A 15,237-nucleotide genomic window follows, 5' to 3' on the forward strand; every position below is an offset into this window, starting at 1 on the left:
TGGGAATCTATAGCTGTTCTATGTATTTGGCCAGAAATAGGAGACATTGTTTCTAGTGTGGCAAGGCAAATTCAGAAGTAGTGTTGTCTCTTAGAGACAACATAGAACTAGCAGTGCACTGTTTTCATGTAGTCTTACTGTTTAAATGCTTTAACTTTTTTACACGCTTGATTTGCTGATAGGCAATGTGATTAGGCTTTTTTATTTTCGCAGATGAAGTATTATATGGCCTCCTGGCTTTTTGTTGGTTCCATATTGCTGCTGACGGATTGTATTTCTTCAGACTTAATTCAGCAACAAAGTAAGCGGCTGAGCTGTGTGATATTGTGACTTAAAATATTTAATTGCTTCTATTTTAAGGACTACATGCTTATGTAATAAATTATGAGGTGTATATAACTTGATTGCATGCTGATATGAACCCTATCTCAAAATCTGTTTATTCCTTAACATGGATGGAGTTTGTATGCCAAATGTATGTGCCAAACAAAATTCATTTTTAGGTAGGTCTGTGCAGTTCAGTTTGGTTTTACTTTTAAAAAGTTTTTTTTTTTTATTACAAATACACTAGTCTCTAGACTGTTTTCTTAAAATGTTCTCATCTGAAATAGCTGGGCTAAGGTTGATTTACCATAACAAACTCATTTCTCAAGCCCGTGTCAGATCTGTCTTTACAAATCAAGACTCATTTGCAAGGAGCAGTGCTGGACATTATCTGCAGGGACATTTGGTAGTAACGGTTGACAGCTCTGCAGGAGTGAGCTTTAATGCACATTAAACAAGAAACATGTCCAATTTTGTTTGCATTCCTTGTTTATATGTGCTCCTGTTTGTGCAGAGCCATAGGGGAGATTTAATCATTTAACAACAGCATTGCCCTATTGCAGGATACACAAAGTACATTTTTACCAACCACTGTGTTCTCAGTGCTCAACAATTTAAGGGCAAGCAAAGTACAATAAGTGAAAATGATCAAGTTCTCTGTTTTATTAGTAATTTAGTAGGGGATGTGCATTGAGCAACCCTCTTTTGTAAGTTTTTGGTAAATTTGGCAAGATTCATTACTTTGCTTGCCTTAGAGTGCTCCCACAACTCCCTTTTTATGTATTTCTGTACTTTAGCAGAGTTATTCTGCAGAAAGGATGGGCAAACTTCATGTGGTTGTAGCACCCCCCTCCCACAACCAGTGGTCTTATGCCTTTACAATGGGTGTTGGTATTGGGTGGGCAATTGTTGAAGTAACTTCTTGGGGGCACTTTTTTTCAAGCGATGCAACCATGCAGAGAGGTAAATAGTTAGGACTACCATATGGGGTTTACATTGACCAGGCATGGTGGTTGGGCAATGTTATGTTCATAACCTTGTACCTAAAAGCAATCTTGAAAATACTAAGGAAACTGAAGCAGGGTGCATTGATCAATCCCTCTCCTTTTATATTAAAAGAATGTCACATATTTACATTAACACAAAATACAGAAATATGGCAGAGTAGTGTTTTTGGTGCTAAAAACCTGTGGCACGGTTTTCTTAAATTCTATGCCTCATTTGTAAGTGGTAATGGATTGTCCTTCTCGGTTGTGCCTTACCCTGCAGTGGCTCTCCCACTGCAAGGGAATGATTATGCAGTGGGATGATGTTAATGTGGCTCATTCTTTATCTGTTTTGTTTTTTGTACTCAAAACACAGGTGGGGTTAGCCTGTTCTTTAAGGAAAAACTCATAGATTGGTGCAAAATCTGGCAGTATATGTTATATATATATATATATATACCCATTTACCCACCCAATATATAGGCTGTATGACTATCTTAGTGAATTACATGATAGTGTTATGAAAATTCAGATACCGAAGGTCATCTTAGGTAGAAAAAAAAAAAAAAGTGGAGTACATTTGACACGTATGTGGGTTCTGAGCAAAGTCAAGGGTCAGAACTACAAAACAGACAGCGCAGGGTTTTATAGTCTTTGTGACATGGGAGCATACAACTTAAGAACGTATGAGTATAGGTGTTACCAGTTTACAAGTGTAAGCACATAGATATATCGCTCCACAGCACAAAAAAACAAAGCAGTCTGGCTCTGTCCTCCAGGCCATGGTGGTAGTAGTAACAAAGGCTAGCTTGAGAACAGAATCCATCCAAGTCAGGGGGGTTGTGCTTACAGCTGGGCTGTAAAGATGTACTCGGGAATGCAGGCTGACCAGTGAAGGGGTGCACAAATCTGCAGGTTAACCCTTGCTGTAGATTAACCCATAAGATAAATCTGACCCGCAAAATCCAATATTGTATATTATGCCAAAGGCCAAATCTTTGGAGAGAACTTTTTTTCCACTCTCCTTTTAGATGCAATGGCAGACCTGAAGTGTGATAATGACCAAATGACGATAACACTTTTGAGGAGAGCACTTGATGGACTTGATGTAAACGCATCTCAACTACACATGTCCAACCCAATGTGTAATGTACAAAATTCCTCTGGTCTGTATTTGTCCATAGTTCTAACAAATGAAAACCACACTTTCTGTGGAACCACTGTGCAGGTAAGGCAAACTATTTTCTGAAGACAAACCTAACAGTCTAATAACTTGCACCCCCCCAAGGGACCCCTGCCGTGGTCCTTTCAGACCCCTGCCGCCCTCCCAACCCCCTTCCCGAGAATGGGGTTGGGAGGGCCCGAGAGGGGGACCTGGGGGCCCCGGAGCACCCAGCAGGGATCGGTTCTGGGCTAGCGGGCCCACAAGGGCCCAGTCTGACCCTAACTACATGGATTATATCAATGCCATATTCAAATGACTATTAGACAATGATTTGTGAGGTTTTTATCTCCTGTTTCATCAAATAAAACTGCCTAAAGCTAATTGAGTTATTGGCTACTGGTTGCTGGCAATAAACAAATCTACTGTACCAGTGTTGCCATGCACCTTATTCCAGGGGTATACAAGCATGTTACGATATAGTCTGTAGCCCCTCTAAGACCCATGAACATGCTAATTCAAAATATATACAAGAACTTCTACAAGCGGCACCTAGAATTGACACATGGGGTACTCTTCTGCCAACTGACTTTAACAGGAAATGTCTGCCAACACCAGAAACTTGCTAATATTGCAAATTTAAGTCAATGGGAGGAACATTAAGTTAATTCAACCTTCTTAAATTTTAATAATCCAGTTATTATTTGGGATAAGTCATAAAGGCATAAGTCATACAATTATGTGTATTTTAAAACACATGGCCATTTACCTTGCTCATGCAAAAAATTGTTGTTTTTTTGTTTCCATCCTAATATATTTGCTTTTAATATCAAATATTGCATTTATAGGTAAATGGCTCTCATTTGATTTATTCCAATGAGCTGACGTCGGGGACAAGCTTGGTGAACCACCCGGTGGGTCCAGGATCTCTTATAACCAGATCTTCTGATATTCGAATCCGCTTCTCCTGTGTATATAAATATGATGGAGTAGTGTCTCTGCCATACCCTCTGCTAACCAGCTCTTCGTAGGTATCTTCTAGTATACTGCTCATCTTAGAGGACAACTCACCTATTTGATTTACATTAATTTTCTTCAGCAAAATACACAGCAATTTTTTTTTTTTTTTAGACACAAGCAAATTATATCATGGCTATCTGGGTGGTAACAGGTGCAGCAGACACATTGTCTGTTTGAGAGCTCTGTAGTATAGACACACTCCATTCCGACTCTAAAATTCTGTATTATTTCTAGAACAAAGTTACTGTTTACAATGTCCTACTTGGCAATCTCTCTAAGGACAATTGCTGTTATGCATGATTGGTGTGTGCCCCCTGAGACAGATTGTATTTAGAAAAATGCTTTTTTTAAATATTTTAATGTTATATTTACAGTTAAGTGAAATTGTTTGCTATGTGGCCCAGACCTTTTAGTGAAGTCTGAACTCCCACATGGTGGTGTTAGTAACTGTGTATCCTACATTTCCCTTACCTTGCACCTTGTACCTTCCCAGATACATATAAATCATCCCCAATTAGCGCAGAAAATTTAGTGTGTGGCAAGCATCTATCGAAACATTTTAGTACTTGATACTGCTTTTAAGTAATTACCTACAGTGGTACTAATCTCTTTTCATATCTGATACCACTTGCATCTAGGCTGGTGACCTTTGTGGTTAAAGAAGGAACGTTTAATGTTACTATGACTCTATATCCAACATCTAAATTCAAGCAGCCATATGAGTGGTTGCCAGTCATCCCACTTTCCCAAAACCTTTATGTCCAGCTCCAAGTTCATGATCATGACCTACAGAATTACTTCTCACTAAGAGTAGAAGATTGCTGGGCTACACCGACGGCCAATCCTGAAGACAATATCAAATATCCTATCATCTCCTCTGGGTAAGGCATGTTTAGTATGGCTTCTTTCTTCTCTGGCATTTTTGAAGAAGCCACTAGTGTAGGGTGATAAAGATTTTAAGGTACATCACTTCAGCGTCTGAAGGCACGGTGCCTTCTGATTGCAACCCCCGCCCTTCCCCCACACCCCCTGCTAGAACTTGACAGCAAAGTTTATGGTAGGAGAAGGATTGGGGTGTGTAGAGAAGAACTAAAGGTGGCCATACACAGGCTGATTCTAGCTGCCGATATCTGTCCTTTTTAGACCGATTCAACAGCTTTTCTGCCCATGTATTGGCACAAATGACATGCCTGTCTGACCAACATCTGGCTTGAAATTGGCCAGATCTGAATCTGGCAGGTTTGATTTTTTCCATCAGCTCGACAAGCCAATACCCACCAAGCGAATGGATCTTACTGTGTATGGCCACCTTAAGTCACAGCCACATAAGTAACTACTTAAACTTGAATGTGGATTAAGGATTAAATCAAAACCTGTGCAATCAATCTCTTGCTTCCATATCCAATATAATAAATCTACTAATATTGTAGTGGGAGTATGTTATCCCCAGGGCATTAAGTAAGTTAATGTTGGGAGGCACAAAAAGCCCCTCCCATTCACTTACAATCACCTGCAAGCTTGGGTGCACAAACTTCCCAAGCAATTATCAACAGAAAACAGACTGGAGTATTTGCAGACCGCTGCAAAACAAGTGAATTTGCCCCAAAAATGTTGTCCTCTCAAGGAGATACTAAACAATTTTGAGATTATTTCGTATTTTTTTTTTTTTTTTTTTAACTTCTAGAACATTTCGGAATGTATGCAAAAAGTTTGCTAAAATTCTACAAGTTTTTTGTGGTTCTCGCTAAATTTCAACAAAAAAATCGCACTTTGTGCAAAGAATACGAACATTTCAGAATTTAACGATTTGGTTACACTTTCCACAGAACTTTCTTTTCGCCAGGTTTGATCTGTCGAGCAACATTGAGTCCTATGGAAGGCTCCAAAGCCAGAAAGCTTTTCGTGGCAGAACAAACTTGGGTGTGAAAATATTGTGAATTTTGGAACACAATTACAATATTTTCGTACGAATGATAAAAGCATTTTCAAACTTCAGAAATTATCGTGGTTACTCCGAATTTTTACCATATCGTGTTTTAAGTCAAGAAAAATATGGATTTTAGTAAATGTGCCCCTAATTGTCTGGGTGACGACTCTCTTAATTTCCATGTGTAACCCTGCCTCGAAGGATACTCTGTGTGCATTCATTATCTTGGTCTTCTTGGTCTTCACAGGTATCCAAATGACACTACAGTGAATATGATCCCGACTTTTAACAATTCTCTGACCCGCTTTGTTATGCAGATGTTTCACTTTATTAATTACTCCGAAGTCTACTTACACTGCAAAGTTTTGCTCTGCCAACCTAACTCAACTGTTTTCTGCAATCGGGTAACAAATCCCTGTTTCAAATTTTTGCTTTTCATGTTTAATATTCCATAAGCAGTAACTTGATGCAGCCTGTAAGTGATAAAACAGAGAAACTAAAAGTGATATGCCTAAAAGGATGAAATGTGACCCTATTCTAAATGGGCCCATAAATGTGGGTATTAAATATGTCTATTTCCTGTGAATGTGTGTTGAAGTACTAGAGGGTGGGTCAGCTGGCAGGCAGTGACTGATTGAGTTCAGCTATTTGCCCTCTAGTACACTGTCTGTCTATCTCTATATCATTTAAGTTTTTTATTGTGTGTGTACAGGCATTACATAAAATATATAGTACATTTTAGTGCATGCTAAGACATTATTCAGAGTTGGCACAAAGCCTTGTATATTGTAGAACCAGTTTTCCATATGGAATGTGTCTTATTTTGTATTTAAAATTGGGCTTTACATTTTATAACTTGATAATGCCTAAACATAACAATCTCTAATATAGAACTTATGCTAAATACACCCTAGGCTCATGTTATTACTATACTATTTTGTAATTCTAGCTTGTTTTTATGAAAGTATGCCACCCCTGGTACTACAGTGGCATGGTCAGCTAATGTTGGAGTTTAAATAGATTTTGGGTTGATTGTATTCTTTGAGGGTTTTTTTCCCTAAATTTACATCTTTGTATGTTCTGTACCACTAAAATGGTGATGGTGTCTTATCGGTTTTGTGTTGGACTTTCTCTAACCCTGAGTTCAATGAAGGCTTCTGAGTTTTTTTTTCAGCTCATGGTTTGCTTAATCAAATCAACTAGCCAGCAGATTGGATATTTAAACCCAACTACAAAATCAAATGTATATATTGACCCAAACAACCTCAGAGGTGAATTCCTTTACTAATGGGACACCAGGAACTGATTGTATACATAATAGTCATTTAATCCAATCTAATATAACCCATGGTAATGGGGAAATATATATATTACACAAGAAACATGAATATGATATAAACTATATCCTTGTAAACTGTTATAATCAATTATGTAATTTCTGCCACGACTCGCTGAAATTTGTGTATTTTAATTAGCATACCCTCTTGTTAAATATGAGGAGATTAAGTCACCTTAAGGTTCCATAACCAATATAAAAGCAACCAGTTAGCCTTGAAACTCCTCGTGACTTATATTTTACAACCGGGGTGCTTTTTCCAATATATATTTTCAAGGGCTTTTAGAAAACAGTTGACGGAACACAGCAGAACAGATAACATATGCACTACATTAAATCCACGACTTCTGTTTAAAATATGTTAACATATGCAGGATAGATTTAACCTGTTAACTTTTTCTTTTGAAACTGGACTTTAGGAATAAGAGTGTATGTGTACTATACAGTATACGGTATATAATATGAAATTTGTCTGCTTTGTTTAGTAATCATTAAGAATGAAACAAACAGAAGGGTCTTGGTTTATAAATATGGCTAATCTTCCTCCGCTGGCCTAAACAAATGTTTCTTTACAGCCTGATCCATATGCTGGACGGAAGAAAAGAGATCTTGAAAGTGACTACAGTAAAATTGTTTCTTATGGACCAATTACTCTGATCACAGCTCCATTATCTGATGTAGGAAGAGCAGACAGTGGTATGATTTAGATTACAATAGGTCTTATCAATGTTTTTTTTTCCTTCTGCAAGACTGTAAATTCTGACTGTTTAACTTTCTTCCAGGTATGAGTGAACTTGTACTGGTGGGATCCGTTTCTGCAGGAGCCATACTCTTTGCTCTGTGCTTAGTAGTGATTGCTAAATCCTTAAAATGGGCAAGGAAGGTAAATGGGCCAAACATCTACAAAGTTCAAGCCACACCATGACCTGTATTTAAAAAAAAAAAAAAAAAAAAAAAAAAGAACCTGTTCTTTTTATTACTAATACAAATCCACAAAATGAATACTTTGGGATTAAATATTGGGTTCTTATTAGAAAAAGTCTTAATGGAACCAAAAATGCAATTTATATGTTTCAGTATATAGCAGTGGCTAATAAACTGTAATGGAGAACTTATGTAAATGTGTTTTTTTTTTTTTTTTTTTTTGTTTTTTCTAAAATGTATTGTATTAGAGTAATTTTAATAGATCACAGGCAATTTCTAATTGGAACTAAAACATTGAACTTTACCCCAAGTATCAAAATTTGGGTACAAAACTAGTTGGATCCATGTGCTGCAAATTGATTACAGTGAAGGCAGTGCAAGAAACAGAAGTAGGAGGGTAAAAGTACGTAAGTTGCTGCATGCAAAAGGGTAACGCTATATTATATTTACTGTATTATTGCATTTGCATGGTGTGGGTGGCAATGAGGCCCTGGATATCTCTTGTTAGGCCCCTGCCTATACTCTGAAACCTACAAAGGGAAGCAGATTCATGATATAACTGAAATGCTATTAATTACAGCTACAGCAATATACTGTGTAGTTGACCTCAGGCCTGTGATTACTTTCCAATGCATAGTAGGCCTTTGAATCCATACGGGGCCTTGGGTGAGTTAATCAGCCCACAACTCTCTCGAATGTCACTTTAAGAGCATATTTACTAAATTACTGTGAATTTTCTCATCTAACTTCATCAAAGTTTGCATCAATATGCTAGGTGACATGTAGGAATGCGCCAAATCCAGGATTTGGCCTTTTTAGCAGGATTCAGTTAAATCCATGTGTCTTTGTACAGGATACATAAATGCAATGACCTCTAGGAAGTACTGAACAAAAGCAAAAAGTTAATTGCCTGCCCCTCCTCTATAGGTATAAAGGCAGGGCAGGCAATATATGTTTTGACAGCTCAGATTTTAAAATACATTTATAACAGGTATGGATGTTTTAATAAAAAAGAATTTGGGTTTCATGTTTAATCTGCAAAAGCATGCCGCCACTAAATTTCTGCCGCCCTAGGCCCGGGCCTTTATGGCCTAGCCACAAATCTGGGCCTGTTTTCTGGAGTGGATCATATTTTGATCTTTTGTCCTATCTGGATGTTCACTATTATCATGATCTTCACAGTTTGGAATAAACTTCTTAATGATCTCCAAGGTGCCATTCTGATTGAGTCAATGGTCTGCCAACACTACTGAGGTTGTAAGACAACTTGATAAGTTATAGAGATCACACTGTCAATGCTTAGAATGGGGAGGCAGAACAGGTCCCTTTTCAGGGAAATTTGCCATTCTCTCATTTTAGTTAATATGCCCCTTGGTTACACATCTTTAGTGATTTAAAGGATAAACACAACACATTCCTTAAGTTTATATTTTATTTCTGGCTCATAAAACTGCTCTATAAATCTGTACAATAATCATATATACAAACAAGACAGATGAAAAGAATATATTACATTTCTAAATAAAACATTTACGTACAATGCAACAATATAAAATAAGTTTCATAGATGCTAACTGTACATTTCTGTAAGTGCATGTTACAATGACTGTGTGTGTCTGCTTTGTAAGTCCTTTCAGCTAGTGCTGAGAGTTGCAGGATGGCCATAGATAAACATCTTCTCATAGAGGAAAATACTGGAAGGATGAGCCCTTTGTTCCATAGCCAGCTCTATGTGCTTGCGTGACACAATGTACCAATGTACATGCCTGTGCAGACTGATCATTTATACAAAACAAGTGCTTAATTGCAATTTTATTAAAAACAATAACACAAGAGAAGATGTTTGGTTGCCTTACATAAAAAAATGCTGGCAGTGTAAATAATTTAAGCTGTTGTACCATTAAAATACATGTGTACGCCAACATACAGTACACTTACATTCTGCAGTCCAGTGTTTAGAAAAAAGTTAGACCTAAAATGGTTCACAATAAGCCTTCTAAGTGTGTGCATGTGTGCGTGTAATGCAAAACAAAATAAACAAGTCTCTAACAAATGAAGGCACTATACTACTTCAGACTTACAGAACAAAATGGTGTTTGAAGGAAACAGGTAAACATTGGTACCGTATCTAACATTTTATAAACTTATTGTTTCATCAGGTGTATATGCAATGATGTTTGAATGAATCATATCCCATTTACAGGCCTCACGTTTTAATAAGCCTAAAGACAAATTTTCATTTAGGGAAAAACTAATATTAATATTACAAGTTATATAACCCCCTGTTTATATAACTTACTAGAACTCCTTACCCAGAGTGTTTTTAACCTAGGAAGCTCCAGTGAATCACTGCAGAATGTATTGGGCATGTTCATTTACTGTGCTAGAAATCTCATTGCAATGTGTATGGGATTAGCCTGTACGTCATACTCTGTCTGAACATATTGTATATTAATGTGCTTAATAGTTTGGAAGCAGTGCAGCTTTTTGTCCTTACCTACCCCAAACTCATAAGGTATCAGATATTAGAAATTTCAGTTCCAGCTGTATAGATCACTACTAGAAATATGTATACTTAAACAATAGTCTTGTTCTTTATTGCTTTTTCTTTCTGTTGTAACTATTAATCTTATTTCCACAACTACTTCTTTATGGTGAATAGAACATCTCTTTTGGGCAAGAGCTCTTTTTGGGATACTTTGGGTTCTTAAAATTGAGGAAATGGATATCTTTATCTATCCTTTCAAAAATTAAACTACATATTTCATATATGGCCTCTAAAACTTCAGCACATAAGAGCCAGCACTGCACGTCCAGCTGGAAAAAAAGATATCCTATACTGTAGCGCCACATTGGATATAAAGCCTCATTTAGTTGTTTTGTCCTGTAATAAAGCAATATTTCATTTACTGATGACTATATGTCAAGTCTAGCTACCCCTGCTACCTAAAGTGCTACAGAATCATCAAACAGTGGAAAATAGGCAGATTGTGCTGTTACTGGAATGAACATGGGAGAGGATCTGCATCAAATCCCTAGTAATGTGCTTACACAGTGTTGCACTGTAAAGACTAGCTGAGATAGCTAGAAGCACTTGCACAACACAGTAGTCCAGTCTGGAAATGTTCAGGTGAGGAGCTTCTTATGATCAGACATGAGTGTGCTTTGGTCACTTCGTGGTGATGCAGGTGTTGCACTGCTGCTGTCCAAGGATCTGGATGGGTCCTTTACATGGGGGTGAGACAATGCCCAGTACCAAAGAAAGATGAATAAGCCTAAGACAATAAGAAAAAGGTAAAGGGAAAATGTCATGAAATGACAGAATATTGACCAGAACTGGAAAATTAGGCAGGAAACAACATAACTAAAAAAAAGATTTACTTCATTTAGAAATATGTACTATGTTGCATATATTTTAAATAGTCGTTAAAGTAGAGCTTATACAGGGATTGCTACTTGCAGACAATGTGGCAAAATACAAGTAGTTGCTGCTAATTTCCAGGGCACCACACAGAGCTTAGAAAGGGAGCTCTGGCACCCACAGGAAGGGTTGCTATCGAGTGGTGGACACAGACTCAGTAACACAGGAAGGGTGAGAAACAAAGAGCTGGTTTAATGATGAGCTGTGAATACCACACTAAACAACCCACCCCCAACCCTTTTAAAAAGTAGCTGTGCCCTAGTTTAGTGCCTCTGCCTGCCTTCTCTTAGTTCCAGCCCTGGCACCAATTGTATAATATTGCATTCTGTAAGGCTGCTCAGCAAACAGGTAATCAGACCTCTTCTCAGTGTATTGACACTTGCTCTGTGGAATGTGATGCAAAGTCTGCCAATAAAACCCCATGATGAGCCTTGGCTAAGAACGGAAATGCGATTTTCAGTTGCTTTAAAATTATTTGTAAATGTATCTGTACTGCCCTTGACTCCCTGTATCAGTGTAGCAGAAGCCAGTTGATTAAGAGACCTGACTCCTGCTACATTGTTTCAAGATTCAGAACAAAGTGATAAACATGTTTTTCAATTGAAAATTTACAAACAACTGTAAAACCATTGAAATATATGAACTGAAGTATATTGAAAATGCTGCTTTTTACATATTCTTTTATTATGAAATAAAAGGCAATAGATGCACTGAAGTTTTGTTAAATATATTGAGAAAAGTATATTATTGCACATATATTTTGCCACGTTTTAAAAAAGTTTTTTTTAGGTGTCTTTAAAACCATTAACCACATGGTATATATAAATATATAGATATATATATTTAAATTTAGAGTTGTGAAGTTCCCATGAACCTTGTGGTGTAGGTTTCTGCGGTTTCACAGCGTTGTTGGCCTAATGAGAGATCTTAGTCTATATACAATAAAACCTGCTATGCTTTGAATAAATATACTTAGTAACAAGCTGGTTCTCATAGCTCTTGGCAAAAAGAATTGTTCAGAAATAAATTTACATATAACTCTTATTAAAAGAGATATATATATAATATAGGATGTATATAAAGAATGCTCAGGCATGGCAAACAGCATGTTCCATTCATATGCACACAGAGTAATACAGAGTGAAGGAATGTTTGAGCCTACTAGCAGTCTCCTGGATGAATCACGGATAGTGATGAACAAGTTTTTTCACCAGACATGGATCTGTGATGAAATTCTGCATTCTGTCATCAGTGAATTTTTTTTAAAAAGAAATCTCAACAAAAAAATGTGTGTGCATAAAAAAAAGTTGCGCAAGAAAAAGTGCATGGTAGGAGTGAGAAAAAAATCCATAGACTTAACAAAGTAACAAAAAATTTGAGAAAAAAACACCCATTGACTTTAATGCATTTGCATTGAGAAAAAAAACTGAGTAAGTTGAAAAAAAAAAAACAACAACAGCATGCGCATAAAAAAAGATGTGCAATAGCCACAAAAAAACTGCATATTCAATGGATTTTGTGAATTTTTCAGGGACATCTAAAATTAAACCTGAACAAAATACTAGAATGATTGTGTTTCCATTTAAATAAACCCCACTTTATAATTACTAGTAAGGCATTCTTCTTAATCCTGTTAGCTCAGTGCTGTCCAACTTCTGTTGTACCGAGGGCCGGAATTTTTCCAACCTACGTGGTGGAGGGCCGATAATGGAAGCCAGTTTTGACCACTCCCCTTTTTGAAACTGCACCCACTTGAAACCACACCCATGTTATCACATGACCATACCCATATTAATGGTTGTAGTACAGCAAAAACCTGCCATACTCTGCCTGCCCTACCCTGCCTGTGTGTGCCATACTCTGCCTTCCCTACCCTGCCTGTGTGTGCCATACTCTGCCTTCCCTACCCTGCCTGTGTGTGCCATACTCTGCCTTCCCTACCCTGCCTGTGTGCCATACTTGGCTGGTTTGTGCCATACTTGGCCTGTGTGTGCCATACTCTGCCTGCCCTACCCTGCCTGTGTGTGCCATACTCTGCCTTCCCTACCCTGCCTGCATGTGCCATAATTTCACTGTGTTTGCCATTCTTGACTGGTTTGTGCCATACTTGGCCTGTGTGTGCCATACTCTGCCTTCCCTACCCTGCCTGTGTGTGCCATACTCTGCTTGCCCTATGATGCCTGTGTGTATGGCACACACAGGCAGTCTACTGTGACACAATGCTGGCACTGCTCCAACAGTCTGCACAATAACTATATATTAAAAAACTTTTTAATTGCAGTACCACCTCAGTATATGTTCTTTTTGTAGTATGCAGGGTGTATTTGTGGGTTCCTACTGCTCCTGAGGTGTGAACAGGGGAACAATATGGGTGATTACAGCCTGAGCCTGAGGTGTGAACACTGCAGGGGTTGAACAATGCAGAGATTAAAAGGTGTGAAAAACACAGGGGATTACATATTTAAACAATACAGGGGGTTTACAGCCTGAATCTGAGGTGAGAACCATGCAGGGGGGGCAGTTAATCACAGTACTGATACCATTTAAAGCTTACACAAGAGTAAGCCATCAAAGCAGCCAGACAGGTGGGGGGCCACACAGAGGGGGGTCGCGGGCCACCAGTTGGACAGCACTGTGTTAGCTCATTGCTTTGGGGTAATCTTTACCTTTCCTTCTGTAATCACATTAATGGAAAGTACACTCCCTTGTTCAACACAAGTTTTTTTATCACCCATTAAGCAAGGTTAATCCTTCTCTAAACTTTACCTCTGCACCTAACTAAAGGGTTGATTCACTAAAGTGCGACAACACATATCGCATGCTTTTTTGCGTTAAAATTTAAGCTTTGCGTTAATTTGCGCACAGAAATAATACTAACACATGATTCACAAACACTTAGACGCGCTAAATATCGCATTTGTCTGTGCGAAAAATAACACCTACTTGGGGCAGACGGTAATTATAGAAAGGTACAGTTAATGAGCTTTTTGCAACACAATATGGACTTTGCAGTGTGATTTATTCAAGTCTGTGTTGGCCCTAGAGTGATGCAGCCTCCAGTTTGCAGGGAAATGGTCATTTTCTTAAAAGTAGTTTTCCGAAAGTAATGGCCTGTATGGCTAATATGGCATGCGTTTTTTCGCACGTGGCGACTATTTGTGCACAATGTGTTGATTAGCGCGCGTTCCGTCAAATACCGCACAAAAATAGTCTTCTCGACCTAAATAACGCAAGCAGCATCGCGTCTAAATTAACGCAAGTATCCTTTTAGTGAATCGTGCGTTAAGACGCGAAAAATTAGACGCAATAACATTTTTAACGCGTGCTAGAAATATCGCACGTTTTAACACACTTTAGTGAATCGGCCCTTATGTTACTTTTTGTTCCTACTCATCTCTTGATGTCCACGAACACCAACCACATCCTCTACTCACCTTTAAAAAACAAAGAAAAAATTTACCCTTACAAAAGAAAGGAAAGATGTAGCTTTCTGATCTCTACTGTATAAGACCCAGTCTGTAGAGGAATAACTGGAGAAATGCTGCTTTCATTTGCGTATCCCTGATGTGATTGGCTGAATCACATCAGCCAGTTGGATCACTGACCAGCAAAAGAGCCAGAAAGGAAGTAGCAACTGTTGCCTGTGCCTTCTGTGAGATGTCACTACATCGAATTACTTAATGCAGAGGGGGGACATCCCTGGCAGGCAGAGAGAAAGAATCTAAAGATCTATTCAGGGCTACCTTTCCAGCAATTGAAAACACTGCATTTTTGTTAATGAAACCAAATTGCAAATATTATTTTAATTGGCAAATCTAATAGTTTTTTTCTAAATGGGAACATCCCCTTTAAACTTTGTCTATTGGAGCTCCTTACCTTTGGAATACCATCCCAGATTCCTACATACGAGCCTCTCCCGCAGTCTTTTCAAATTAATAACTAAAGCAGCAGTACAGAATTTGATTCAGTGTATTTATGAGCCAAGACACAAACATTGTGAATGGCTGAATTTATTACATTTCTGTCTGTGAATGTGTGTTACTCAACCACTTAGATTAAGCGTGATGGCCCACAGGGCGATTAGTTGGCCACAGTTAAATCTCAGCTACTGCAAGCGATTAATCTCCCCTAAATGCC

General features: G+C 38.1%; 2 protein-coding genes across 4 annotated transcripts in view; one reads left to right on the top strand and one right to left on the bottom strand.

The window, feature by feature from the left end:
• Positions 1–213: 213 nt before the first annotated feature.
• zpd (zona pellucida protein D) lies at positions 214–7,706 on the top strand (the record flags this gene model as incomplete). The annotated part of the gene is given in 7 exon segments (NM_203521.1): positions 214–301; positions 2,342–2,538; positions 3,321–3,499; positions 4,131–4,373; positions 5,667–5,823; positions 7,331–7,451; positions 7,538–7,706. Coding segments are annotated over 7 exon segments (1,128 nt in total). The 3' UTR covers positions 7,681–7,706.
• A 1,387-nt stretch (positions 7,707–9,093) lies between these two features.
• Positions 9,094–15,237, bottom strand: part of adgrg1 (adhesion G protein-coupled receptor G1) — a 97,453-nt gene continuing 91,309 nt past the window's right edge. For all 3 annotated transcript variants that reach the window (XM_031900838.1, XM_031900837.1, XM_031900839.1), the window contains exon 14: positions 9,094–10,954. In XM_031900838.1, coding sequence (XP_031756698.1) covers positions 10,806–10,954 — 149 coding nt within the window. In that variant the 3' untranslated portion in view covers positions 9,094–10,805. The remainder of the gene's footprint in view (positions 10,955–15,237) is intronic.

The sequence above is a fragment of the Xenopus tropicalis genome, chromosome 4 (assembly GCF_000004195.4).
Source record: "Xenopus tropicalis strain Nigerian chromosome 4, UCB_Xtro_10.0, whole genome shotgun sequence".
Lineage (NCBI taxonomy): Eukaryota > Metazoa > Chordata > Amphibia > Anura > Pipidae > Xenopus > Xenopus tropicalis.